The sequence below is a fragment of the Podarcis liolepis genome (genome assembly GCF_965112155.1).
Source record: "Podarcis liolepis genome assembly, chromosome: 3".
Lineage (NCBI taxonomy): Eukaryota > Metazoa > Chordata > Lepidosauria > Squamata > Lacertidae > Podarcis > Podarcis liolepis.
The window spans coordinates 124,975,242-125,003,167 of record NC_139557.1 but is presented as its reverse complement, the minus strand read 5'-3'; the positions used below and the strand labels follow the sequence as shown (position 1 = coordinate 125,003,167).

General features: G+C 52.4%; 1 protein-coding gene across 4 annotated transcripts; it reads left to right on the top strand.

Moving 5' to 3' along the window:
• The first annotated feature begins 17 nt into the window (after positions 1 to 17).
• On the top strand, positions 18 to 27,691 carry SLC5A6 (solute carrier family 5 member 6). 4 transcript variants are annotated; one of them, XM_083494435.1, is made up of 17 exons: positions 31 to 225; positions 4,576 to 4,684; positions 6,748 to 7,301; positions 8,267 to 8,332; positions 9,644 to 9,695; positions 9,936 to 10,003; positions 10,694 to 10,848; positions 12,193 to 12,333; positions 18,742 to 18,871; positions 19,757 to 19,845; positions 20,690 to 20,802; positions 20,925 to 20,992; positions 21,222 to 21,308; positions 22,206 to 22,378; positions 23,969 to 24,072; positions 25,149 to 25,270; positions 26,880 to 27,691. In XM_083494435.1, the coding sequence occupies exons 3-17, from the start codon at positions 6,963 to 6,965 to the stop codon at positions 27,057 to 27,059; spliced, it is 1,887 nt and encodes a 628-aa protein (XP_083350561.1). In that variant the 5' UTR covers positions 31 to 225; positions 4,576 to 4,684; positions 6,748 to 6,962; the 3' UTR covers positions 27,060 to 27,691. The 4 variants fall into 4 exon arrangements, with proteins under 4 accessions (XP_083350563.1, XP_083350561.1, XP_083350560.1 ...); XM_083494434.1 differs by having other exon boundaries at positions 183 to 320; XM_083494437.1 differs by lacking the exon at positions 4,576 to 4,684 and having other exon boundaries at positions 18 to 225.
• Positions 27,692 to 27,926: the final 235 nt, after the last annotated feature.

The window sequence follows — 27,926 nt, the reverse complement described above, 5'->3', positions numbered from 1 at the left end:
CGTCATCCCCGCGCGCCGGGCGGAGGCGGCGCCTGTCCTTGGCAATGTCAGCTCCGCCGCCGCCGCCGCCAAGCAGCGCGCACCCCGCGAGGAGGAGGAGGAGGAGGAGGAGGAGGAGGAGGGACCCGGCGGCGGCGGCGGCGGCACGTGGTCGGCCCGAGCAAAGGTCTCTCTGGCGGGGCTGCCGGGCGGGCGGAGAGCGCGATCCCGGCGGACGCCCGGCTGGTGGGTGCGCGCTCGCCCACCCCGCACGTGGGAAGCGGGCCGGCGGCGGGACGCGTGTTCTCTCTCGCCGCCCCTCTCGGCGGATCCCCGAGCAGGTACAGCAGCCGCGCGCCCCGCGGTGGGGGCTCCGGGCGGAGGGTCGCCAGGGACCCTCCGAGATCCTCCCTCCCATCCAGCAGATCCAGAAGGGACAGCCCTGCCAGGTGGGCTCGCCGGAGAGGTCAGGGCTGAGAGAGGAGGGGAGCCGCCCCCCCCCGCCCCACGCGGGCTCTGGGGCTGCCGGCCCCGCAAAAAGGGAGCCCCCCCCCATTGCCACTCACTGGTCTCTGGGCGCGGGCTGGGGTGCCCACTGTGCCAGGGCGGGTGGGCATGGAACTGTAATAATAATAATAACCGTAGTAATAATAATAATAATAATAATAATAATAATAATAATAATAATAATAATAATAATAATTTATTATTATTTGTACCCCCCCCCATCTGGCTGGGTTTCCCCAGCCACTCTGGGCGGCTTCCAACAAAGATTTCCCTGATGCGCCTCTTCCAGTGCAAGTTGTTCCAAGACTTTCTCTTGCTCAGCTGGGGGGGGGGGTCTCCCCTGTCTTCTTTGGGGTCTAAGTCTCTCCTATTTTTATCCAGAAATTCTCTCGCCTGAAATTCTGATGTCAGTTTATATCTCCCCTTCATGTATGTAAAAGAAAGACCCTCAGGGAATTCCCATTTATATCTAATGTCGGTTCGCCTTAGAACTGTTGCCAAAAACCGGTATTTTGTTCTTGAGATTAAGAATAAAATGGAAGGGACCCCAAGGGGCATGTGGGGCAGCAGGAGTCCCAGCCTTGCTTAGACCCATTCTGGCTCCGTTCCATTCCCCTTCAGAGGGGTGGAGGCCGGGCCAGATTTACCCATAAGATAAGCAAGCTATAGCTTAAGGCCCCACTCTCTTGGCCCCCCCATCACTATTAATAGACTTCTTAATCGTATTTCACTTCAACAATTACTTTGATAAAATACATATTTTGTTATGTGCAAATGGCTTGAGATACCTATTAGGTCCATAAATGACAATATAGGTTATAAAGGTAAAGGGACCCCTGACCATTAGGTCCAGTCGTGACCGACTCTGGGGTTGCGGCGCTCATCTCGCTTTATTGGCCGAGGGAGCTGGCATTTGTCCGCAGACAGCCTCCGGGTCCTGTGGCTAGCAGGACTAAGCCGCTTCTGGCGAACCAGAGCAGTGCACCGAAACGCCGTTTACCTTCCCGCCGGAGCAGTACCTATTTATCTACTTGCACTTTGACGCGCTTTCGAACTGCTAGGTTGGCAGGAGCAGGGACCGAGCAACGGGAGCTCACCCCGTCGCGGGGATTCGAACCGCCGACCTTCTGATCGGCAAGTCCTAGGCTCTGTGGTTTAACCCACAGCGCCACCGACGTCCCTATATAGTCAATATATTCAACACCAAAAGCAGGGACAATTTGTTGTAGAAAGGGCCCCCTTACCTTCAGGAGCTGAGGGCCACATCAAACCTCAATCTGGCCCTGGGTGGAGGTGTGGGAGAGGACTGGCCTTCTGGCTCCAGGCCCCCCGTCCCCCTTGAGCCCCCCCCACTCCAGGGGTCTGGGGGCCGCGTGACACAGCGTGGTCATCCTGCACATGAGGTGCCACGTGATGCCGACAGTGTGAAGGGACCCCCCCTTGCCTGCCTGCCCCAAAGAGTCAGGCTGGGGGGCGGAGTGCACCTCTATCCGCTGGATGCTAGAGCTGTAAAGTTGGGCAGGGACCCCCAGAGGTCATCTAGTCCAGCCCGCCTGGAAGGCAGGAATCGCAGCTCCAGAATCCCTGGCAGGCAGCTGCCCAGGCTCCGCTGAAAATTCTCCAGGGAAGGAGAGTCAAAGGGGGCTCCTTTTTCCCCATGAAGACCCCACAGCCCTTGGGCGTGATTCAGACGCAAGATATCAGGAGTGTCCTCTGAACAGTACGATCTGTTTGGCAGTGGGGCTGGCTGTGGGGTGGGGAGGGGGTCACTCTTGCTGGAGGGGGTGAGGCATAGGGATTCCCCGGAGGGGCGGAAATGGCCCCCGGCAAGCGAGGCAGTAGCTGGTTTCCACTGTGCGGCGGGGTGGGCTGGATGTCCTCTGGGTGCCCTTGCCGCTTTAACATCCTTTATTTGCGACAGCAGAGCTCTGGGTGACTCATTGGAGCCTTTGGGAGGAAGCCAGCCTGTTCCTAGCGGACCCCCGGTGGGCAGGAGGCTGGATTGGCAGAGGACCCTGGAGCTCTGCAAGTTGCAGAGGGGATTGGGGCCACTGGCCTGGGCAGTGGAAAATCCCCAGTCACTCAGCCGCCTTGCTCCCTGTGAGGTCACGAGACTCCCTCTCCCCCAATTTGGAGGCTCCAGCGCAGCTCCTCGGATGCTGTCCTTGGCTGAAGGTCAGGAAAGCCTAGAGGGGGGGGCACAGAGGGCAGGGGGCAGAAGGGGGAGCCCACCTTCCCTCCCCCAGACCCCCACCCCTCTGGCTCATCTCTGGGGTGCAGGAGAATTCGGCTGGGCTGCCAGTCACGTCTCTGGGCAGAAGCAGTTCTTCAGCTGAATGGCGGGGGGGGGACCATTTTGTGGGTGGGCGGGCTTCTGGGAATAGTGAGGGCAGGGAATACTGCTGGGGCATGTGAAAGACAGGGGAGTCCTGAGGCGGGGGGGGGGCAGCTGGCCACACATAGCACCCCTCCTTATTCCTGCCCCCCCCTCGGTCAGCCGTGGAGACCCCTGAACTCAGAGGGCCTTGATCTGCTTGGCACAGCTGCAGAGAAGAGGGAGTGCCTGGGTTGCATTTGCAAGGCCCCCCCCCATTGTGGCCTTTGCGTGGCTGCTGTGAGGACAGGGTGCTGGTCTGGGGGGGGCACTTTGGCCTGATCCAGCTGCAGCCAGACGCTTCTTTGCTTCTTCTGCTGCAAGGCCTCAAATGCCGATACTCTTGCAAACGAAATAGGAAGCAGGCCTGGCAGCAGCAGCAGCCCCCCTTCTGCACTTTAGAGAAAGCCCCCTCCTCGCTTCTCCGGGGCCCCTATCCGGACCCTCAGACCGGCAGCTCGGCTTTTCTCCTGCTAGGATCAGGCAAGCCCTAGCAAGCCACCGTGGGCCGTAATCCCAGGAACTATGCATTCGGCATTCTGTGGCTCAGTGCCCTGCAGGATCAGTGCCCTCCCGGCTTCTCCCCCCCCCCCCTCCAGAAGTCATTTTCCTCCATGGCGTTCTCTTCCCTGCCTCTCCTTTGAACTTGCAGCCTGGAGGCCGGCTGACTCCTCAAAGTTTGCCAGTTGTAGAGGCTAATCTCCCTCTCTCCCTCCTGCTGAAATGCTTAATCTCTCACTGCACTGAGGCTGATGATTAAGGAGCACTTTCCAAGACCTGAGCTTGCTAGATGGAAGCAGAGCCCTTTGCAAGAGAACTCTGCCCCTGCTGCCTGCTTTGCTAAACCCAAGTTGCTCGATTGCCGCGCCTCAGGTCTTGCAATGCACCTGGTGCCTCGGTTTACCCAGAATTTGTTTCTTTGCTAGCCAACTAAGCAGAATGTAAAGGGACCCCTGTCAGGGGTCCCTTTACCTTCACTAGGGGACATGGGGGGTTCTGTGGGCTAAACCACAGAGCCTAGGGCTTGCCGGTCAGAAGGTCGGCGGTTCGAATCCCCGCGACGGGGTGAGCTTCCGTTGCTTGGTCCCTGCTCCTGCCAACCTAGCAGTTCGAAAGCACGTCAAAGTGCAAGTAGATAAATAGAATCATAGAATCATAGAATCATAGAGTTGGAAGAGACCACCAGGGCCATCGAGTCCAACCCCCTGCCAAGCAGGAAACACCATCAGAGCACTCCTGACATATGGTTGTCAAGCCTCTGCTTAAAGACCTCCAAAGAAGGAGACTCCACCACACTCCTTGGCAGCAAATTCCACTGTCGAACAGCTCTTACTGTCAGGAAGTTCTTCCTAATGTTTAGGTGGAATCTTCTTTCTTGTAGTTTGGATCCATTGCTCCGTGTCCGCTTCTCTGGAGCAGCAGAAAACAACCTTTCTCCCTCCTCTATAGGTACCGCTCTGGCGGGAAGGTAAACGGCGTTTCCGTGCGCTGCTCTGGTTCGCCAGAAGCGGCTTAGTCATGCTGGCCACATGACCCAGAAGCTGTCTGCGGACAAATGCTGGCTCCCTCGGCCAATAAAGTGAGATGAGCGCCGCAACCCCAGAGTCGGCCACGACTGGACCTAATGGTCAGGGGTCCCTTTACCTTTACTAAGCAGAATGTCTCCTTCCTCACTCTTTCTCTTCACATGACTCTTTCTTATTGCAAAAGCACAGGCTTGGCGTTGCCGTGTGGGACAGCTCTTTGCCTTCTTAAAATACTTTACAAATATTGGTCATGCCTAGATGAGAATGTGCAAATTGGGAGAATAACAAAGGCTGACCTGTGAGTCTGGCTGGAATGCGAGTTTTTCTAATTCTTTTCTGCTCTGCCCCGGGGAAGGCTTCCAAGCCACACAGAGGAGCCTCGCTTCTCTTCTGGGGCGGGGGAGTCCAAAGAGGGCAGCCTGGCAGTGCCCCCCTCCCTCCACGCTGACCCTCGTTCCCTCCAGCCTGCCCTTGCAAGTCCAGCTTTGGGGGCCTGAGCTCAGATTCCAGCCGTGCATCCTGCATGTGGGACCCCCACGAATGATCCTTCCCCCCCCCACAAGGGGTCTGTGCTGCTCTCCCCCCTCCCCCCATTGGACGGAGGTCTGCTGGGCTCCCTCCCCCCATTTCTGCTCAGGCTACCAGGAGCTATTTGGGGCTCCAATTTCACAGCTGGCTCCATCCTGCTGAGTCCCCACATTCTGGGATCTCAGCCGGGCCAGACCGCCTTCCTCCTCTGGGCTTTTATGGGGGCTTCACTCTGTGGAGGTCTGCAAACAGAGGCTGGGGGGCCATCAGGCAGGGATTCTGGAACTGCAGTTCCTGCACTGCAAGAGGTCAGACTGGATGAGCCCTGAGGGTCCCTGGCGACTGCCGTGCTGTGATTCTATGAACTCTTCCCAGACACCCCCTTTCTCCTTAAATGGCCTTCCTCTCCCCCCCAGCCTGGGCACGGATGGGTCCCTTCCACAGTCTCTGTTGGGAGGCCTAGCGGCCCCCTCTGCAAGCGGAGAGCAAGCAGGGCTGGATCAGGCCCCTTTTCTGTCCCGTCCCTTTGCAGAGCCCTTGCAAGATCTCTGGGCCTTCCGTGGGGCTGAGAGGACATTCTGTGCAGCTGACCTCAGGAGCAGAACGTAAGAGAAGCCCGAGGGAACAGGCCAATGTGACAGTGGCCAGCCGGATGCCCATTTTGGGAACCCCACAGGCAGGATTTGAACACAGGAGCCCTCTCCCCCTCCTGCAATTCCCAGCAGCTGAGATTCAGAAGCATCGCTGCCTCTGAATATGGAGACAGAGCAGAGCTATCCTGGCTAATAATAATAATAATAATAATAATAATAATAATAAATTATTATTTATACCTCACCCATCTGGCTGGGCTTCCCAAGCCACTCTGAGCCAACAATATAAAAACATGATAAAAGATCAAACATGAAAAACGTCCCTAAACAGGGCTGCCTTCAGATGCCTTCTAAAAGTCAGATAGTTGTTTGTCTCCTTGAAGTCTGCTGGGAGGGCGTTCCACAGGGTGGGCGCCACCACCGAGAAGGCCCTCTGCCTGGTTCCCTGTAACCTCACTTCTCGCAATGAGGGAACCGCCAGAAGGCCCTCGGAGCTGGACCTCAGTGTCCGGGCAGAACGAAGGGGGTGGAGACGCTCCTTCAGGGCTCCTGGGCTATCCATAGCCCTCTGCTCCTCCATGAATTTGTCCAACCCTCTTTTAAAGCCATTCAAGTTGGTGGCCACCCCAGTCTCCAGTGGGAAGGAGTTCCACTGTCTAACTATGTGCTGTGAGAATAACGCCTTTCGTTTCCTGTTCTACAAGTTCTGGTGTAGGAGAAAGGAAGAAGAGCTTTTCTCCACCCCTCCCTCCAGGCGTCATGTTATAAACTCCCATCGCATCTGCTCCTACTTGCCTCTTCTCTTGACTAAAACCCCCCAAATTCTGCTTCTCCTGGGCTGGGCAGATGGCGCCAGCAGATTCTTCTCCTGGCGACACCCCCCACTGCGCCCTGGACACTCGGAGGCTGCTTTTGGGAGGCTCAGGCTGTGTGCTTTGGCCCCGGACGCTGGTCCTGGGGCGCTTCTCCGAGTCCTCCCCGCCCCCTCGCTGGGAAGGCCTGGCTCCCCGGTGCCAAAAACACTCCAGGCCGTGAAGATTGGCAGCCGGCGCTTGCCTCACTTGGGGTCCTGCCAGGAGACTTTGCTCGCTCCCTCTCCGCCTCGCAGCCTTGAGACGGGGAGATTAGCAGCGGCGAAGGTCTGCTGCCTCCCAGAGCTGGGGTGCCTGGAGGAGGGGGTGCCGGCTGGGTCACGCGCTCCCGGGTCCTTGGGCTCATTCCTCCTCCCTCTCTCTTCCAGATCTCCTCGCCTGGGTCATGGCAGCCACAACGGATCTCCGGCAGCGAGGCCAGCACTTGGCAGGCTGGTGACGAGCCGGCGCCCGGTTTTGGCAAGGCAGGCTGAGTGGCTGGAGCCGCGTTTCAGCGCAGGGGCCCCTCCCGCGATGGCCAAGGGACAGTAGAAGCCCCTCGCCCTCCCAGAGACTCCAGAGAGCCAGCGCTGTTGGGACAGCCATGCCGGTGCTGACGTTTGGCGTGGCCGACTACACCATTTTCGTCCTTCTGCTGGTCTTCTCGGCCGGGATCGGACTCTTCTACGCCCTGAGTGGCGGGAAGCAGAGGACCACGCAGGAGTTCCTGCTGGCCAACCGCAGCATGGGCTTCTTCCCTGTGGCGCTCTCCCTTCTGGCCACCTTCCAGTCGGCCGTGGCCATCCTGGGCGTCCCCTCCGAGATCTACCGCTTCGGCACCGAGTACTGGTTCCTGGGGTGCTCCTACTTCCTGGGGCTCCTCATCCCCGCCCACGTCTTCATCCCCGTCTTCTACCGCCTGCACCTGACCAGCACCTACGAGGTGAGTGGCAGCGAGGGGGGGGATGTTGAGGGTCTCCTGGGAGAAGGGCTGGCCTGGAGATGGGGTCAGAATTGGACCCACGGCCCTCTTCCCTCGGGGTCTCCCGCTGCAGCCGGCACCTAGGCACAAAGTGTGGTGCTCTTTTGGTGTGGTGGCATCTGCACTGCGGAACTCCCTGCCTCTTGAAAATCAGGCTTCATTGCACTCTTTTTGGCACCTACTCAATACACTCTCTTTGTTATATAAAACTTTATTTATTTGTTTTTTTAAATTAAAATTTTACAGAGATGTATCAGACATAAAAACAAGATTCCAAAGAATCTCCTTGACTTCCCTCCTCCCCTTTGTGGGTCCTATTATTTATCATTTCCTCCTGCATCTTTTATGATAGTCCAAATCTTTTACATCTCCATTGTATTCAGAATTCCCCCTCAAACTACAAGTGATGTTCCAATCCTGCTAACAAAATATTCTCACTTAGACAAGCCTGTTCAGGCGTCTGGAAAGTTGGTCTGTTTTTATTTTGTTGTCGTTTTAACTTTTTAAAAGTCTTACACTGTTGCTGGTATTAATTCTTCTTGCTGACACTTTTATCACATTGTCTGCTTGGCAAAACCACCTTGGGATCTTTTCCTGGTGGGCGCTGCTGAGTCGAGTCGTGCAAGGAGGCCGGCCGGCTTAGAGCCCCACTGGGAGGCCGGCAGTTGGAGGTCTCTGGCTGATTCTGGGGTCCTCCCCTCCTCCCAAGTGGTGCCTACAGCATATGGGGATGTGGGGGTGGGTGGGGGTCAGGAATGCTGCCCCAGATGCCCCCGGAGAGCAGGGGGGCTGTGCAGGGGTCCCGGGGCACCATCTTGTGGGGCTCCTGCCCTCCCACCGACAGGGCAAAGGCTGCGCCTGGAAGCCAAACCATATTTGCTCTCTGCCCTAATGACACCCCCAATTGTCTTTGTCGCCCCACCCAGTACCTGGAGCTGCGGTTCAACAAGGTGGTGAGGGTGTGTGGAACAGCCACCTTCATCTTCCAGATGGTGAGTGCAGAAAACCAGCCTGGTCTCTCTGCCCCGTCAGTTGTGGGGAAAAGGAGGCCTCTTCTTTTTAAGCTTCTGCCTCAAGCTCCCAGTCCCCCTGCTTAAAACTTGCCATGTCTCCCTCCCTCCCTTCTGTCTCTCCTTCCTTCCTTCCTTCCTTCCTTCCTTCCTTCCTTCCTTCCTTCCTTCCTTCCTTCCTGTTGCAGGGATTTATGTATAGGTTGGGGGGGGGGGGGTTGCCCCTCCAGCAGATATCATGCACTACCAAAATCAGCACAATCACTTTTGTGACTTTTGTGACTTGTCCCCGCAAAACACTTCATCACAGTTTCTTCCTATCTATTCAAAGGGCCTTTGCTGCACAACACCAAATGTAAGAATTCACTGATAAATGGATCTAGAAATTCCTATAGACCTGTGAGCTCAGCTCCTCAGCATCCCCTCTGCCTGAGGGATAATCCCTGGCATCCTGATACCTGAGTGCCAGACAGGTAGCCATTCCAGGAATAAGGGTGTGGAAACAGGGAAATGTAAATATCTCTCTTGTTCCACTTGATGGGTGTTTGGTGGAGGGCAAGGGGAACCATGGGGCAGGGTCCAGGATGCTCAGATTCCTGCCACCAGACCTCCCCTTTCATGATGTAACCGTGATGTATGAGTGACGTAGTTTGGGGGGGTGTAACATGGGGATTAGCAGCTAATAAAAATTTGGGGGCTCTTTTGTTCGGGGCTTCCATCTTGTTCCACCTGGTGGCAGGTGGGAGTCCTGTCAGTAAAGACCAAGCCTCCTGGCTGCTGTTTTGCTCTGGTATTCCTGGCTGGGGTCCTTGTTTTTTGTCCAAGGGAGCCCTCAGATTTCTCCATTAACAGTTCCTTCCTTCCTTCCTTCCTTCCTTCCTTCCTTCCTTCCTTCCTTCCCTCCTTCCTTCCTTCCTTCCTTCTTTCCTTTCTCTTCTTCCCTTCTCCTTCCGCTTCCTTCTCCCCCCCCCCATGCTGTCGCCCCCGTCCTTCCCTCTCATTCTTCCTGCCTCGGCTGTGGCGCTTAGTGGTTGGCGCAGAGCAGGTCCTTCTTTCTCAGACTCACCTCCCTCGCAGGGTTGTTGTTGGGCAGGTGGGGGAGGGAGGGAGACCCAGAGACCCGGGGGGGGGGGAATCAAGGTCATGATTCTCCTCTGGAGTCGGCTCCCCCTCCCTCTGGCATGTGGGGTTGTCAGTTGTACGCTGCCTCCCATCCTCCGATCTCGGGCGCCTCTCAACCCAAAAAGGCCCTGTGGGGTCCAGTTCACAGTGGGGCTGCCTTTCTCCCCACAGGTGGTGTACATGGGGGTCGTCCTCTACACCCCAGCGCTGGCTCTCAATGCAGGTGAGGAAGTGGACCTGATCCTGGGGGGGAAGGCTTTTCTGCACTGCAGGGAGCTGGAGCATTTTGGGTGGTCTGGGGGCAGGGGAAGTGGGCAATCTGGAGCCAGCCCCCCCACTTGGCTGGCCCAGGGGGTGGGAGCCAGGCCTCCGGGGAAGGGGGGGTCTGATGCCGGGCTGCTGCTCTCGAGGGGCCGGCGCCTGGCCGCTTGGCCCCTCCCTGAGGACTCTTGCTTGCTTGCAGTGACCAACTTTGACCTCTGGGCCTCTGTGCTGACCATTGGGCTGGTCTGTACCCTTTACACCGCCCTGGTGAGTAGGGACCCCGCAAGGGGGCAGCCTGAGGGGGCTGCAGGAGGTTGTGGGCTCCACAGGGCCCCCAAAGAGGGCAAACTCTTGACCACTGGCCATGAACAGGGTGGCCCCTGATTGGGGGTTGGCTAGATGTCCCTTGGGAGACCCAGCTCCACAAGTCTATGATTCTGGGGTGGGGCTGGAGGTGTGAGTGGCCCCTTCTCCTGTCTGGAGCCCCTGGGAAAGTCTAGATTGGTGGCTTCTGCCCCCCTTGTTCCCATAAGGCCACCCCTAGTGCCCCCCACCCTATAAAAGGCATTGCAGTGTCCAGATGGGCAGTTATAAATTATTATTATTTATACCCCGCCCATCTGGCTGAGTTTCCCCAGCCACTCTGGGGAATATTTATTAATTATTATTATTATCATTATTATTAACAGTTTGCACTCCCCACTAAGGAAGAGAATGACACGAGGAAATCCAAAACAGCGACAACTAATTCCGTGCTTAATCAAAATCCCATTTAAACCACAGAATGGATGGACTTGATCCAGGGAAGCCTGATATTCAGGGACCCCCTCAGAGCCCCCCACAAAATCCCATTGCCCAACTGCCAGGGGGCAGGACCACCCACTGTGGAAACCGTGGGGCAGTGTGATCGCCCCGAATGTTGCCCCCCCCTTAACCGCCCCCTCCTTCCCTTTGCAGGGCGGCCTCAAAGCCGTGATCTGGACGGACGTTTTCCAGACCTTTGTCATGTTTGCCGGCCAGGTGGCTGTGATTGTGGTGGGCACCGTCAAAGTGGGCGGCATGGGGCGCGTCTGGCAGCTGGCGGCAGAGAAGGGCAAGGTGTCCGGCATCGAGTAAGTCGGGAGGGGCGGAGGGGGGGCTGGTCCTTCCCATAGTTGTCAACTTTTCCCTTTTTTGCGAGGAATCCTATTCGGAATAAGGGAATTTCCCTTTAAAAAAGGGAAACTTTGACATTAAGGTCCTCCCGTCTGCTGCCCCGCCGGATGGGCCCAGCAGAACCCAGACTCGGGGCCCTGGAGCCCCTGGCCTTAGAGCCACGGGTGCAGATCCTTCCCTTTACGCTACACCTCTGCACAAGGAAAGCCCACGGGGAAAGGATCAAGGGGTCTTGGTGGATCCCAAGCTGAACCCGAGCCCAGAGGGTGATGCAGCAGCAAAAAAGACCAGTGCCGTCCCAGGCTGCATCTGCAGAAGTCGAGGGTCCAAATCAGGGGAAATCAGAGTCCCGCTTGATTCTGGAATATTGTGTCCAGTTCTGGGCACCACAATTTATATTGGATATTGACAAGCTGGGAGGTGGGCAGAGGAGGGAGACCAAGATGATGCAAGGTCTGGAAACAAAGCCTTATTAAGAATGGTTGAAGGAGCTGGGGTTGTTCAGCCTGGAAAAGAGGAGACTGAGGAGCTAGGGTAAAGGTAAAGGGACCCCTGACCATTAGGTCAGTCATGGACGACTCTGGGGTTGCGGGGCTCATCTCGCTTTACTGGCCGAGGGAGCCGGCGTAGAGCTTCCGGGTCATGTGGCCAGCAGGACTAAGCCGCTTCTGGCGAACCAGAGCAGCGCATGGAAACGCCGTTTACCTTCCCACTGGAGTGGTACCTATTTATCTACTTGCTCTTTGAGGTGCTTTCGAACTGCTAGGTTGGCAGGAGCAGGGACTGAGCAACGGGAGCTCACCCCGTTGCGGGGATTCGAACCACCAACCTTCTGATTGGCAAGTTCTAACCAACACACCTGCTATCCCAGCTATCCCAGCCTGGTTAGCCCCCTAAAAACTCTGATAACCCCATTGTTAAAATACAATATACTCCCATAGAGACTCCTTACACTGCGTTTAAAGCCAAAATTGCATTTGGATAGAAACTGTTTCTCAGGCGGCTAGTCCTGGCCTTTATATCCCTGTACCTTCTCAAGGGCTGTCACATGGAAGATGGAGCATGGAGGTCAGGACTCGAACCCATGGCTTCAAGTTACAAGAAGGGAGATTCTGACTAACATCAGGAATAACTTTCTGGGGGAATGGACTCCCCTTCCTGGGAGGTTTTAAACAGAGGTTGGATGGCCCAGCAGTCAGGGATTCTTGAGCTGTGATTCCTGCATTGTGGGGGGGTTGGTCTAGATGACCCTTGGGGTTCCCTCCCCCCTCGACCGTTCTCTTCTCCCCTTCCCTCCCCAGCCTGAACCCCGACCCTTACGAGCGCCACACCTTCTGGACCCTGGCCTTTGGGGGCGTCTTCATGATGCTGTCTCTCTACGGGGTCAACCAGTCCCAGGTCCAGCGATACCTCAGCTCTCGCTCGGAGCGGCAGGCCGTGCTGTGAGTGGGGCGCCGTGGGGCAGGGTGGGGGTGCTTGGGAGATGTGGGGCTGAGGGGCCCAAGGTGACCCCGTCTGGAAGCAGGAAGGGGGCAGCTGGCAGGAGGCTGGGGGGCAGCCTAAGGATGTACTGGGGGAGAGAGGGAGCTATGGGGGGCTTCTGTCTGGGGGGGGGGGCTGACCTCTTTCCCTGTGGAGCATCTGCCTGGCCCCTGGCCCAGATTTTCCTCCTTTGGCCAGATCCAGCAGTCTCTTCGGATGCCTTTGTGGAGCCTCCAGCTCCAGTGGCAGTCTATCTGGATTCTATGGGGCTTTGGGGGGAGAACAGGATGCTGGGCTGATCCGGCGGCCTGATCCTCCCTCCCTCTTCCTTTTTTTTTTTTTTTTATAAAATTTTTATTGGTTTTGCAACATTTTTAAGAAAAACAAACAAACATTAAAAATGACAAACATACACGTATAGTTTCAAACATATTTTCATAAACCTCTTTTCTTGGACTTCCCCATACCCCCCCTCTCTGCATCCCAATGTCCGTAGTTCAACTAGCAACTCCCAATTGTTACTTTCCAATCTCAATCATCTTAGTCCTCTTTTATAGTCTAACCTTATATCCCTGTACCCCTTTGTCTCTGAAAACCACGACATTTTAGCATTCATTAAGTTTATAGTAGTCCTTAAGGTAGCTTTTAAATTTTCTCCATTCTTCTTCCACCGTCTCTTTTCGTTGGTCACGGATTCTGCCTGTCATCTCGGCCAGTGTCATATAGTCCATCACTTTCATCTGCCATTCTTCCAAAGTGGGTAAATCTTGTGTCTTCCAATACTTTGCGATGAGTATTCTTGCTGCTGTTGTGGCATACATGAAAAAAGCTCTATCTTTCTTTGTCACCAGTTGGCCGACAATGCCCAAGAGAAAGGCCTCTGGTTTTTTAGGAAAGGTACATTTAAGTACCTTTTTCATTTCATTATAGATCGTTTCCCAGAAGGCCTTAATCTTCGGGCATGTCCACCAAAGGTGATAAAAGGTACCTTCAGTCTCTTTACACTTCCAACATTTGTTATCGGGCAAATGATAGATTTTTGCCAGCTTGACTGGGGTCATGTACCACCTGTATACCATTTTCATAATATTTTCCTTTAAGGCATTACATGCCGTAAATTTTATACCGGTGTTCCATAACCATTCCCAGTCAGCTGACATAATATTGTGTCCAACATCCTGAGCCCACTTAATCATTGCCGATTTAACTGTTTCATCCTGTGTGTTCCATTTCAACAACAAGTTGTACATTCTAGATAAATTCTTAGTGTTGGGTTCTAACAGTTCAGTTTCTAATTTTGATTTTTCCACCTGGAAACCGACTTTCCTGTCCTGTTTAAAAAATTCCATTATTTGGCGGTATTGGAACCAATTTTCTACTTTATGCTTCAATTTCTCCTGACTTTGTAGTTTGAACTTATCTCCATCCTGTTCTAAAATTTCCCAATACTTCGGCCATCCGACCTCCATATTGAGTTTCTTCACTGCTTTAGCCTCCACTGGCGACACCCATCTAGGGGTTTTGTTTTCCAATAAATCTTTATATCTTATCCAAACATTAAACAATGCTTTTCTGACAATGTGATTTTTAAAGGCACTGTTAACTTTACCATACCAAAGATATGCATGCCAACCAAAAGTGTTATTGAAACCTTCCAGATCCAAGATGTCCGTGTTCTCGAGGAGCATCCATTCTTTGAGCCAGCAAAAAGCTGCTGCCTCATAGTACAATTTTAGGTCCGGCAGGGCAAAACCCCCTCTTTCCTTAACATCTGTCAATATTTTAAATTTAATTCGGGGCTTTTTGCCCTGCCAGACAAATTTCGAGATATCTTTGTGCCACCTCTTAAAACATTCCATCTTATCAATAATCTGCAAGGTCTGAAACAAAAATAACATTCTAGGCAGTACATTCATTTTAATTACTGCAATTCGGCCTAACATTGACAGTTTCAAATTTGACCATATTTCTAAGTCTTTCTTGATTTCTGACCAGCATTTTTCATAGTTGTCCTTATACAAATTCTGATTTTTAGATGTTAAATAAACCCCTAGGTATTTTACCTTCTTGACCACAGTCAAACCTGTTTCCTCTTGAAATTTCTCCTTTTCCATATCTGTTAGGTTTTTCCCTAAAACTTTGGTTTTTTGCTTGTTCAACTTAAATCCAGCTACCTGGCCAAACTGTTGTATTATTTCTAAAACCCTTTTCGTACTAGTGTTTGGCTCTTGCAAAGTCAATACTAGGTCATCTGCGAACGCTCTTAACTTATAATGTTTAGCTCCGACCTGCACACCTTTGACCTGCTGGTCATTTCTTATCATATTCAGCAACACCTCCAGAACTGAAATAAAAAGTAATGGGGAAATCGGGCACCCCTGTCGTGTTCCTTTTTCTATCTTAAGTTCCTCAGTCACAACATTGTTTACAATCAGTTTGGCTTTTTGTTCAGAGTATATTGCAGCCATACCATTCTCAAAGCCCTGACCTACCCCCATCCCATGAAGATTCTTCCTCATAAAACTCCAAGAGGTATTATCAAAGGCCTTCTCCGCATCCACAAAGATCAATACTGCCTTGGTGTTTATATTCACCTCTAACTTCTCCAAAATATCTATTACATTCCTTACATTATCTGCTAGGTGTCTTTTAGGGAGAAAGCCTGCTTGGTCTTTATGGATCTTCTCCATCAAAACTCTTTTAAATCTTTTTGCCAAAATGTCTGCAAAAATTTTGTAATCCACATTAAGCAGGGATATTGGGCGGTAGTTCTTGAGTTGGGTCTTTTCAGTCTCTGACTTTGGTATGAGTGAAATATATGCCTCTTTCCACGATTCAGGTGCCTTTTTTCCCTCAAGGATCTCGTTACAAACTTCTCTTAATGGTTGAGTCAACCATTCCTTCAGCGATTTGTAGTATCTGGAAGTCAGTCCATCTGGTCCTGGAGATTTGCCCAGTTGCATATTCTGAATGGCAGCCTCTATCTCTTGTTCTGAGATTCTCTGGTTCAAGTCCATCTTACTTTGATGAGAGATGTTTTGTAGTCCATATTTTCCGAGGAATTTGTCTATATCTTCTTCATTTTGCGGGCCTTGGGTATAAAGTTTTTTAAAATAGCTTAAAAAGCAATTTCTAATTTCATTGGGTTTGGATATGTTCTTTCCATCCACCTCTAGGCTTGTAACTGTATTTAGTTTCTGCCTTTTCTTCAATTGCCATGCCAAAAGTTTGCCACATTTATTTGCTGATTCAAAAGTCTTTTGCTTCATTTGCCTTATCTTCCATTCAATCTCTTGGTTCATCAATTCCATATATTGTGTTTGGTATAATTTAATCTCTCTTAAAATGTCCTGAGACTTTGGTTTTGTTCTTAATTTCCTCTCTCCTTCCTTTATCATTTCCAGAATCTTCTCTTTTTTCTCATTTTGTTTTTTCCTCTTTATTGAGTTTTGTTGAATCAAAAATCCTCTCATCACCGCTTTACTTGCGTCCCAGATCACTCTTTTCTCCACGTCGGTCCTCAAATTTATTTCAAAATAGTCTTTTAGGGTCTTTTGGGCCTTCGTGAGAATCTCCTTATCTCGAAAGAGGGTGTCATTCATTCTCCATCTAAATTGACCAGTTATTGTGAGTTTCATCTCCATCTTCACGGCGTTATGGTCGGAGCAAGTTTTTGGGCAGATTTCCACTTTCTTGATCTTCGGAGCCATTCCACTAGTAACCCAGATTTGATCGATTCTGGTCCAGGTCATCATTGCTTGGGAGAAAAAGGTTCCCTCTCTCTCCAGAGGGTTCCTTGTTCTCCAGATATCTATCAAGTCCATATTTTCAGTCATTTCGAAAAAAGTCTTAGGGAGTCTCCCTTCCTTGGTGACTGTAAGTCTTTGTGCCTTGTCCATATTAGTGGAGACCACGCCATTCATGTCTCCCATAATTATCATATTGTAGTCCAGATAGTCCATCAAAGTTTCATGAAGTCTCTTAAAGAAGTCGGATTTGCCTTCATTTGGTGCATAAATTCCAACAACTAAGAATTTTTCTCCTTGTACTTGTATCTCCACAGCCAGATATCTCCCTTGTTCATCTTTGAATATCATTTTTGGAGCCCATTTCTCCTTCACATATATTACAACTCCTCTCTTCTTAACCTTGTCTGATGAAATAAATTCTTGTCCTAGCCTTTTATTTGAAAGTAATCTCCTGTGGGCTCTGGTTATGTGAGTTTCTTGTAAGCATATCAAGTCCAATTGTTCTCTATTCAATATATGAAATACTTGTCTTCTCTTCAAAGGCCCATTGAGCCCATTACAATTCCAACTGAGGAATTGCAGAGCCATCTTGTTATTTTTCTAAGGCTCCTCCAACAGCTCCAAGTTGTTGCTCTTCTTCTGATGGTAGTGGTTTTTGTCCAAACGAGAGATTCAAGATATCCAATGCTCTCCTCTGTTCTGCAAGTACGTCAACAGTCCCCTTCTGTAAGTCCTCCTGGTATCTTGCCAAAAATTTGTCTTTATCTTGAATTGTCTTTATTTTCACCTTGTTTCCCTTAAAGTCAAATGACAGCCCTTGTGGGAATTCCCACCTGAAACGAATAGCGTTTTTCTTTAATAAAAGGGCTAAGTCCTTGTAGAAGTTTCTTAAGTCCAGAAAATATTTTGGGATGTCTTTAAAGATCTGTGCAGCTGAGTTTCCAATCTGCAAGGCCTTTTCAAAGTGTAGTCCCAATATTTTGTCTCTTTCCTCCTTGGATCTGAGTGTAATCAAGCAGTCTCTCGGAGTCTTTCTGTTTTGCTTCTTACCCAATCTAAAGGCAGTCGTAATTTTGAATTCGTCTTCCTGGAGTTCCCAACAATCCACAAACTCCTGTGTCAAGTATTCCACAAGGTTGTCTCCTTCATTCTCCGGGATCAATCTTATTTTTAAATTTCTCTCTTTCCTCTGTAGCTCCCACAAGGCCAAGGTTGCATCATGCTCATAAACCTTCTTGGCGATCGGCTCTAATTTCTCCTGTGTCTCTCCCGCAGTAGCTTTGGCGTCTTCCGCGATTTGACGCGTAGTGGCGTTTTCCTCCACCAATTTATTTATAGATTCTGTATTCTGGTTTAATCTTGCTGAAATTTCTGCTAATTTTAGTGTATTCTCTGAAGTCTGTTTTGTCAGAGACTCCAGAGTTTGGTTTATCTTAAGCAAGGCATCTGTCACAGCTTCCATAGAGACGGCTGCTCCTTTGTCTTGTCCTGTTGATGCTGTTGTTCCTGTTGATCCAACTGTTGCGCCTGAAATTGAGCCTCTTTTCTTTGCCTGTAACTGTTGCAGCTGTTGTTGTTGTTGTTGCTTGGTCTTGGCCCTTGTGACTATCTCTTCTTGTGTGCCACTCATGTCAAGGTCAGTTCCCACGGGATTTATTCTCCCTTGGAAAATTCCACTGTCTTAGGCCGTGCCGGGCTTCACTTTGTCCTCTAGAGGGAGCAAATCAAAATGGCCATAGAGCAAAGTTTCCAAGTATAGAGACAAAGGAGACTGTCCCAAATGTCCAAAATATAAAAAGGGAGATTAACCCAGTCAAAAGTCTAAAAGCTTGTTGCTTCAAATTGCCACAGTTGCCCTATTTATGCTACTTCTTGTTGTATTGTACAGTAGCCAGGCACTGTGGAAACTTTGTATCAGAGTATCACTTCACAGGAAAAAGTCAGTTCAGTGTACTAAGAAGGCAGACCGTTTCATGCTTTCAAATAAGTGAGACAGCAGAGGTTTTTTACTTCCAACAAATCTTGCAGTTATTGCTCAAATTCACCTCCCCTCTGCCCTGCTAGCTAGAGGGGAGATCAAAGGGTCGGAATGTCCGGTTAAGCTGATCAAAGAGCTGGTTTAAACGGATGCAGGTTTAGAGCTCCGTTGCTTTCACTTTCATGCAGTCGGGGGGAGGCAGACTTCCTTTGTTTAGATCTCCCCCGTTTTTAGCCCAATTTTTAAAATTTGAAAAGTCCCGATTATATTTCAGCTCTTACTCACGGGGATTCAGTCCAGATTTTCTTTTCAGGAAGGAATCGGCGCTCTCCGCTTATGGCGACGCGGCTTCACTTCGCAGGCTGGGTAGCGACTCTCAGCACCGCGCTCACTCCCGATGTCGATCCGTAGCCTTTAAAAAGGCTCTTTCACGGTACCGGGGGGCGCAAAGGTGCCCACCGAGTCTCCTTGTTCTCAGGCTTCAGCGCCTGGGATTTTAGGGGTCCCCCGCTTGCCGTAGCGGGTAAGACCCGAACTTGCGAAGCAGTCCTTCTCCGGAGCTCGGAGCTAGGACCGCCATTAAGCGCTGGCACCGACCGGAAGTCTCCTCCCTCCCTCTTCCTGTCTCCCCCCCCCTCCAGGTCTTGCTACGCCGTCTTCCCCTGCCAGCAGCTGGTCCTCTGCCTCAGTTGCCTCACCGGCCTGGTGATGTTCGCTTACTACCAGGAGCATGAGCTGAGTCCGGAGCAGAGCAGCGCCTCCTCCGATCAGGTGGGTCCGGCGCTGCTTCTGCCGGGAGAAAGACACCCCCCCAAAAAAAATCCCGGAGAGGCATTGCGGCTGCCCGTCAGTGCAGGCAATACTGTTACACAAAAAATTGGAGTGGGCTTTTGCCGCCCAGCTCCCCATCCAGGGACCCAGGACCCCCTAAGTGTGTTATCGATCAGAGGAGAATGGGGGGGGTCTCTGTCCCAGGAGCTGCCCCAGATGATCTTCACAGGCCGGCTTCCATGGGGGGGGGGCAACTGCCCTCCCTGAGTTGCCCCCTGATTTGCATCTCCCCCCTCCACTTTGCAAACCTCTACTTCAGTTTTTTTTTATTATTATTATTATTGAAATTTCCCAACAAAATTTACCATAATACTAAAAAAAAGTATTTTATTATTATTATTATTATTATTATTATTATTATTATTTATACCCCGCCCATCTGGCTGGGTTTCCCCAGTCACTTATACATTTCTATTCTCGCCCTCCTCGGATTCCCCCAACTTCCCTTTCTGGTTTATCACTTATTCATTTCTTCTGCGTGTGATTTTCTACACCTTATATATTGAAATTGAAATCATACTTTATTGAAACATTCTTAACATTTTAGCCTCGTATTTATAATTTCTGTTTATATTTGTCCATTGTAAATGTATTACTTGAATCCTGCAAGTGAGTTCATTTCAGCATGTTATTTCTGTATATACATCATAAAAGGTTCCCAATCTGTCTTAAAGTCCTTATTGTCCTTATCTTAAGCTTTGCCATTTCTGTGTATTCCATCCACTTTTCTTGCCATTGTTCTTTCATCGCTTTTCCACCTTTGAGCTAATAAAATATTGTGACGTACATCAATAAATTCTTCTTGTCTTGTGGTCACTCTGGCAGATGGTCCTCTACTTCGTGATGGACGTCCTGCAGGGAGTGCCCGGCCTCCCCGGCCTCTTTGTGGCTTGCCTCTTCAGCGGCTCCCTCAGGTGAGCTCAGCAGGCAGCCAGCCCTTCCTTCCTTCCTTGGGGCTCATGAGGACTAGAACCCTTCATTCTGCCCACGGAGGGAGCAGAGCGCAGGGCTTCGCACGCGGGCTCTGCCAGGTTCGGTCCCTGCCAGCAGCATCTCCAGGGAGGGCTGGGGGGGAAAGCACCGGAGGGCTGCTGCTGCCGGCCAGTGTCGACATTACGTCGTACCTACAGGACTGTCTCTCCTGGTCTGCCCCGCGGAGGACCTTAAGGTCCACAAATAGCAACACTTTTGGTGGCCTCAAGGAGGTTAGCTTGGTCTCAACTAGGGCCAGGGCCTTTTCAGTGCTGGCCCCAACATGGTGGAACGCTCTGTCCCAAGAGACCAGGGCCCTGCGGGACTTGACATCTTTCCGCAGGGCCTGCAAGACGGAGCTGTTCCGCCTGGCCTTTGGTTTGGACTCGGTCTGACCCTTATGTTTCCCTCCCCTTATGGTCTTGATTTATCGGCTACTTTAAAATGAGGCTGCATTTTAAATTGCATTTTAACCTGTATTTTAAATTGATTCCCCCCCCCCTTCTCTTTCCCCCCCTATTATGTTTTTACTGGGATTTTATTGGTGTTAGCCGCCCTGAGCCTGGTTCTGGCCTGGGAGGGCGGGGTATAAATAAAATTATATGTATATATAATTATTACGGAGCCTGTGTTCCTGCTTAGATCTTCCTTTGGAAACATGAGGACTAGAGCCTTGTGTTTATTTCCAGGGAAGTGCATTGCGTCTCCTGGGAGGGCTCTGCCCAAGGGGCTTTTTCTGCCCCCTTCCCTTCGTCTGACCCCCCCCCCCGCCTCTTCTCTCGGCAGCACCATCTCCTCCGCCTTCAACTCCCTGGCCACCGTGACCATGGAGGACCTGATCCGCCCTTACGTGGCCAGCATCCCCGAAGGACGGGCCACGCTCTACTCCAAGCTGCTGGGTGAGCTGCCCCTGGGGGAGAGGGGTTGGGGGGCAGGCAGCAGCGTCCCAGTGCCCCCAGCTCCGGCCCAGGGGTGCCCCTGCCTCTCCCCTCCCTCTGACTGGACCCCCTTCTCCCCCCAGCTCTGGCCTACGGACTCCTCTGCCTGGGCATGGCTTATGTCTCCTCCATGATGGGTTCAGTGCTGCAGGTAAGGGGTCAGTGGAGGGGGCGGCTGGGGAGGGAGGATACGATACGAAACGATATCTTTATTGTCATTGTCCCTTGCGGAACAATGATATTGAAAAACTACATAAAAACTACATAAAACTACCACAAAACTGGGTGCACGTTGATTTTTTAAAATAATAATTGGGGGTTGGTCTGGATGACCTTTGGGGGTCCCAACTCTACGGTTCTCTGATTCTCTCCCCCCTTAGGCTGCCATCAGCATCTTTGGCATGATGGGGGGCCCTCTGCTGGGGGTCTTCTGCCTGGGCATGTTCTTTCCTTGTGCCAATTCCGTGGTGAGTATTGCTGTTTATTTTTTGGGGGGGGGTGTTAGGAGCTGTTGTTCCCTCACCCCTCTTTCTCTGGGGTCAGGAGCCTTCCCTTCCTCTCCCCACGCTCCAAAGGGGGCGGCCAGCGTTGAAACTGGCAGAATAGCTGGTGGGGGTTTTCCGTGGGGGTGGCTTGGCCTAGCTTGCAATGGGGGGGGGTCGGGATCCCCTTCACGCTCTCTTCCTCGCAATGGGATATTGGCTCTGCCCAAGGCAGGGTGGAGAGCGGCAGCAGCAGCTGGGAATACGCAGACATAACATTTTTACAAGGACAGAATAGGCGTCACACACAGGAGGAATAAGGATAGAGTTTGAATGCTTATAAACCTTTGGGTTTATAAACCATTTAATGTGTCTAGATGAATGGATGTCGTTAATATTGCAGTTGTTATGTAAGGGATTGTTATTTTGACTGGAATGCAATTGAGATGAACAAGATTTTGGGACTCAGAAACAAAGCAATGTCATCAAACCATGCGGGGGGGGGGGGCTAAATTATATAATTTGGCATCTGAACGATTGGGATTTGTCATTGTATTATAATTTGGCACTGTTATACTGAGGCTGCCACTGGATTATTGTAATTGAAAACTAATAAAAATTATTGTCAAAAAAACACACCTTCAATTATTATTATTCCCAGGCGATGTCAAGGCAATAAACAACTATTTTACTTTTAAAAGACATCTGAAAGCGGCCCTGTTTAGGGAAGTTTTTAATGTCTGACATTGTATTGTTTTTAATATTCGCTTGGAAGCCGCCCAGAGTGGCTGGGGAGACCCAGCCAGATGGGCGGGGTATAAATAATAAATTATTATAAATTATTATTACTCTCTTCCTCCTCCTCCTGCTTCTCTTCCTCAGGGGGCCGTCACTGGCTTGGCTGCCGGACTGGCCATGGCGTTCTGGGTGGGCATCGGGAGCTGGGTGGCCAACCAGGTGTTTGTGCCCCCCGGGACTGGCGCCCCCCAACTGGACGGAAACCTCACAACGGCCGTCATGACGACGCTGCAGACCTTGACGGCGACCCCACAGAGGTAATGGGGAAGGGGGCCGGGAGACCCCGGATGTGTGTGTGTTTAGGTAGAGCTTACTATTATTTATGGCCTTCCTATCCCACCCTTTTCTCCAAGGAGGCATCCATGCTTCTCCACACTCCTCATTTAATCCCCACAACGACCCTGCGAGGTAGACCAGGCAGAGAGAGGCAGGGAAGGAGCCTTGTGGCTGGGGGGGCGGCTATGAGCCCATTTAACCCCTGCATCTCCCCTGCCCAGAGAGGAGGCGTCTGGGGTTGGGCTCCGGTTCCCAGGATGCCTTCCCCATGTTGGCTTCACCTGACCATTGCTGGAAAGAGAGGTTTGGTTGCCCTGAGCGAAGGGGCCGTGGGTCACAAGGGATTCTGGGATGGCACTCTGGACTCTGGGCTCCCTGCGCTGCAGACGGGATCTGAGCCCCCAAAGCCCCCTGCCCAGATCCCAGCGTGGCTTCAGGGCAATTTGTGGTTAGAGTGGTACCTCTGGATGCGAACGGGATCCGTTCCAGAGCTCCATTCACATCCAGAAGTGAATGCAAACTGCGTCTGCGCATGCGCGGGTCACGATTTGCTGCTCTGCGCATGCGCGTGACGTCATACTGAGCATCTGTGCATGCACGAGTGGCGAAACCCAGAAGTAACGTACTTCGGGGTCGCCGCAGCGCGCAACCTGAAAATACTTATCCCGAAGCTACTTCAACCAAAAGTATGACTGTATTTGGCTGGGGGTGGGGGAATCCCTCCTCCGTCTGCCCCAGGATTTCCTTTTCCTCTCTTACCTCCAAGCTCTCATCCTGCCATTTCCTTCCAGAACTGTAGAATTGGAAGGGGCCCCTGAGGGTCATCCAGCCCAGCCCCCTGCAATGGACAGTTCAAGCATCCCTGGCAGGCAGCCCCCCCCCCAGGAAGGAGAGCCCACCGCCTTCCGAGGGAGTTGGTCCCACTGCCCAACGGCTCTTGCGCTCAGATATTCCTTCTGAGTGTTGAGTCAGACTCTCCTTTCTTGCCCCGTGAAGCCGTTGGGTCGGATCCTTCCCTTTGGAGCGGCAGGAGACAGGCAGGCTCATCAAGGGGCGAGGGAGCCTCTGGGGCAAGCCACAGTCACAATATGGGGGGGCAGCACTGGCCAACCCTAGAGGGTTGTTGTAAGGGCGGCTCTGCTGGGTCTGGACCGGCGGTTGGCTTCCCCAGCGGCCCACTGGGAGACCCCCAAGACCCCCTGCGGCTGGTGGTTGTATAAAAGCCCCCTCCCATGCGCTCTGGGGGCATTTTCCCAGTCTTGGCTGCCCCCTTGGTGGAAGCCCCTCGTTCCCCACCCTGAGCCCATCCTTTGGACTGGGGCAGGCAGCTGCATCCAGGTGCCAGCGCCTCTTTCTTCCTGTGATAGATTTTATTAAAGTTTGAAAGAAGATTTATGAAGGTTAATTTCCAATATCCAAAGGTTAAAGATACTGATGTAAATAAAAACTCAAAGCAGCAGAAGGGCGGAGGGAGAGAAGAAAAGAAAAAAGGAGAACTTTCTGTGCTTTGTAGAAAATTATTCAAAACACTCTCTTCAAGATAAACACCCCCTTTCTGCCTCTTGCTGCAGGGTCACAGGGCTGCGCAAGTTCTACAACCTGTCGTACCTGTGGTACAGCGCACACAACTCGACCACCGTCATTGTTGTGGGACTGCTGGTCAGTCTCCTCACAGGTAGGCTGGGAGCACGGGTGGCGCTCGATTTCGTAGTCGCCCCAAGATTCGGGGCGGAGGAAATTTGAAAGGACTTCTTCTTGCAGTTTGCAGTTTGTCGTTAACCTGTCGTCCCTCAGGAGGCAATGATGGCCGCCAAGTTGGATGCTTTTAAAACAGGATCAGATAAATTCATGGAGGGAAAGAGGGCTGTTGATGTCTCCCAGCCAAAGTCAGAGGCAGCAGTGCTTCTGAAGTTGCTGGAAGCCACAGGAGGGGAGAGTTGCTCTTGTGTTCGAATCCTGCTTGCGGGTTTCCCATAATGGGCACCTGGTTGGCCACTGTGAGAACAGGAGGCTGGGCTGATGGGCCCTTCAGAGGTTCTTGCGACTGGAGGAGCAGAGCTGGCCAAGTCAGAAGAGGCAAAGGGGGCAGGTCTGGGGTCTGTGTGCATATTCTGCACCCGGCGAGCCAGGGGGCGAGGCCTCTGCCCCCCCTTGCCATTGCAGACTAGTGGCCTTCAGCAGAAGGGGGGTGGAACCCTTATTTCATTCCTCTTAGAAGCCTCCACCAGCATTTCATAGTAGGGGGGTGTTCAATAATAATAATAATTTATTATTTGTACCCCCCGTCCATCTGGCTGGGTTTCCCCAGCTACTCTGGGCAGTTTCCAACAAAGAAAAAAATACATTAAAATGTCATACATTAAAAACTTCCCTGAACAGGGCTGCCTTCAGATGTCTTCTAAATGTCAGGTAGTTGTTTTTTGCTTTAAAAGCTGGTGGGAGGGCGTTCCACAGGTGGGTGCCACCACCGAGAAGGCCCTCTAATAAATGTATAATATCAAGCCTCAGTAATGTATAAAATCAGCCTGGAGTTGGGGGCATGGAAGGCAGAAGGGTGAGGGGGGGTGCCGGTGGGGCCCTTCCAACCAGCACCCTTTGTGCGCCTTCGCTGTGCCTTGGCATTCTGCCTGGCAGCTGGGCTCATGCCACACTGCGGGTGCCTAGGAGGCCGAGCAGGGCTGCCTCTCCCGGCCCCACCAGGAGGGGGTGTGACGCTGCTGGAGCCCAGTAACGCTGCCTTCTTCCCCCCAGGCCCCACGCGGGGGGAGGACGTGGACCCCCGGACCATCTTCCCTGTGTTGCCCCGCCTGTTCTGCTGCTTGCCGGCGAGGTACCGAGAGAAGCTGCGCTGCGGGGTCTGCAGCCCCCAAGAGGTGAGGTCTTCTGCGTGCGCCTTGAGGGGGGGTGAGCTCTGGGAGGGGGCAGGCTGGGCAAGGCAAAAAAAGAGGGGTTGCGAGGAGCTCCGGAAAGACCCCCCCAAACTGAGAAAGGGGCGCTAAAGCAGCAAATGCAATGAAGAGTAAGCAAGGGGGAAGTTTAGCATCCTGGGAAAAGGGGGCAAACGGGGGCTGCAGGCTCCTGTCCTGGGACCGTTGTTGTTCAGCATCTTTCTAAATGACTTGGGTGGCGCTGTCGGTTAAACCACAGAGCCTAGGGCTTGCCGATCAGAAGGTCGGCGGTTTGAATCCCCGCGACGGGGTGAGCTCCCGTTGCTCGGTCCCTGCTCCTGCCAACCTAGCAGTTCGAAAGCACCTCAAAGTGCAAGTAGATAAATAGGTACTGCTCTGGCGGGAAGGTAAATGGCGTTTCCGTGCACTGCTCTGGTTCTCCAGAAGCGGCTTAGTCATGCTGGCCACATGACCTGGAAGCTGTATGCCGGCTCCCTCGGCCAATAAAGCGAGATGAGCATTGCAACCCCAGAGTCGGTCACGACTGGACCTAATGGTCAGGGGTCCCTTTACCTTTTAAATGACTTGGATGAAGGAATTGAGGGGATCCTCGCCCAATTTGCAGATGGGGTAGCTGATGCCACAGAAGTCAGAATCAGAATTCAAAAGGAGCGTAACGGAGTGGAGAACTGGGCGCAAGCTCACAGAATGAATTTCCATAGTGACAAAGGTCAGGCATTTAGACAGGAAGAACCAGATGCACAAATAGAAGGTTATTATGATTATTAGATTTATATATCGCCCCCTGTGACAAAATCTCAGGGCAGTTCACAAGGTGAGGGACACCTAGCTTGTGAAAAGGATCTGGGGGTCTTAGTAGACCTCAAGCAGAACATGAGTCCACCATGTGATGCAGCAGCAAAAATGGCTAATGCTATTCTAGGCTGCATCCACAGAAGTCTAGTGTCCAGATCAAGGGAAGGAATAGTCCCACTCGATTCTGCCTTGGTCAGACCCCCACCTAGGATCCCGTGTCCAGCTCTGGGCACCACAATTTGAGAAGGATGTTGATAAGCTGGGAGGTGGGCAGAGGAGGGAGACCCAGAGGATCAAGGGTCTGGGAACCGAGCCTTATGAGGAATGGTTGAAGGAGCTGGGTATGTTTAGCCTGGGAAAGAGGAGCCTGAGAGGAGACAGGAGAGCCATCTTCAAATATCTCAAGGGCTGTCACATGGAAGAGGGAGCAAGTTTGTTTTCTCCTGCTCTGGAGGGCAGGACTCGAACCCATGGCTTCAAGTGACAAGAAGGGAGATTCTGACTCAACATCAGGAAGAGCTTTCTGACCATAAGAGCTGGGACTCCGTTTCATTGGAGCTTTTGAAGCAGAGGTTGGACAGCCGTCTGTCAGGGATTCTTGAGCTGAGATTCCCGCGTTCCAAGGGGCTGGACTAGATGGCGCTGGAGGTCCCTTCGAACTTTAAAATTCTGTGGTTCTAAGCGATGCAGATGGTTCTGCTGGTGCAGAAAAACCGCATCTCTGCAGAGCTGGAGTTTGACTTGTGCCCTCTCTCTCTCTCTCTCTCTCTCTGCCCAGGACGGAAACTGCCCAGAGCCGGTTCCCCTGGCTGTGGAGAAGACCAGCAATGGGCTGCTGAACGGTCTGCCGGAGGGGCTGCCCCTTGGGGGGGGCGATGAGGGAGAGGAGCCCCCCGGGGAGGGGGCGGCCCGGCCAGGCGGGAGCCACAGCTACATCCTGCGGGAGACAGCCCTCTGAGCGGGACGGCGGGAGCGTCTGCGGGGCTTGGCTCTGTTCCGAGAGAGGACCCCCCCCCCCAGGGAGAAGGGGGTCTCGGACTCTCCTTGGGGCCACTCTGCACTGGATCCTGGATGAGCACTGGAGGGGGGTCAGGCCGGACCCCACGCCTGGGTGATGGAGCAGCCCTTTCCGGGGTCCCTCCTGCCATACTGTGAATGTGCCAATCTCTTAAGTGGGGGTGGGGGGCTGCTGCCCCCCGTAACTCAAGCACACTGGGCGAGGCAGGAGGGTCTGGGTCCTCCTGCCACCCAGACGCCCTCTGAGCCCTCCAGCCCACCCACCTGAGGCCTCACCAAAGACGCCCCCCTGGACCTTCAGTGGGGTGGGGGGCGACCCTCTCATTCCATTCCCCCCCCCCAGCAGCCCTTCCACCAAGGGGGGGGGGAGCACAGACATTCCTCCATCTCAGCGGCTTCCTTGACGGTAGCCCCCCCCCCGTCCGCTCGTGGGCCTCGTCATCCCCTCTCCTTTCCTGTTTTCTGTACCCCGTGTTGCGCTTCCTCTCAGCGGTTCTGTTTCCCCGGTTCTTTGCCTTTCTGACGATGCTCAGAGGAGGATTTTGGCTGCTGTTAATAAAAATGATTCTTGTTGCTGCTGGCTGCTTCGTGGGTGGAAGCTGGGGGCTGGGGGAGCCGGGTTCAAAGCTGGGCTGCTCTCGGAAGATGTCTGGGGCTCTGCTCAAGGGGCCCAATGTGTATGTGGGGCCCATTGTTGTGTTATTACCTTGATAATACAGGACCACCTCTCCTGGTCTGCCCTGAAGGTCCACAAATGACAACATTTTGGAGGTCCCAGGTCGCAAGGAGGTTAGCTTGGTCTCAACTA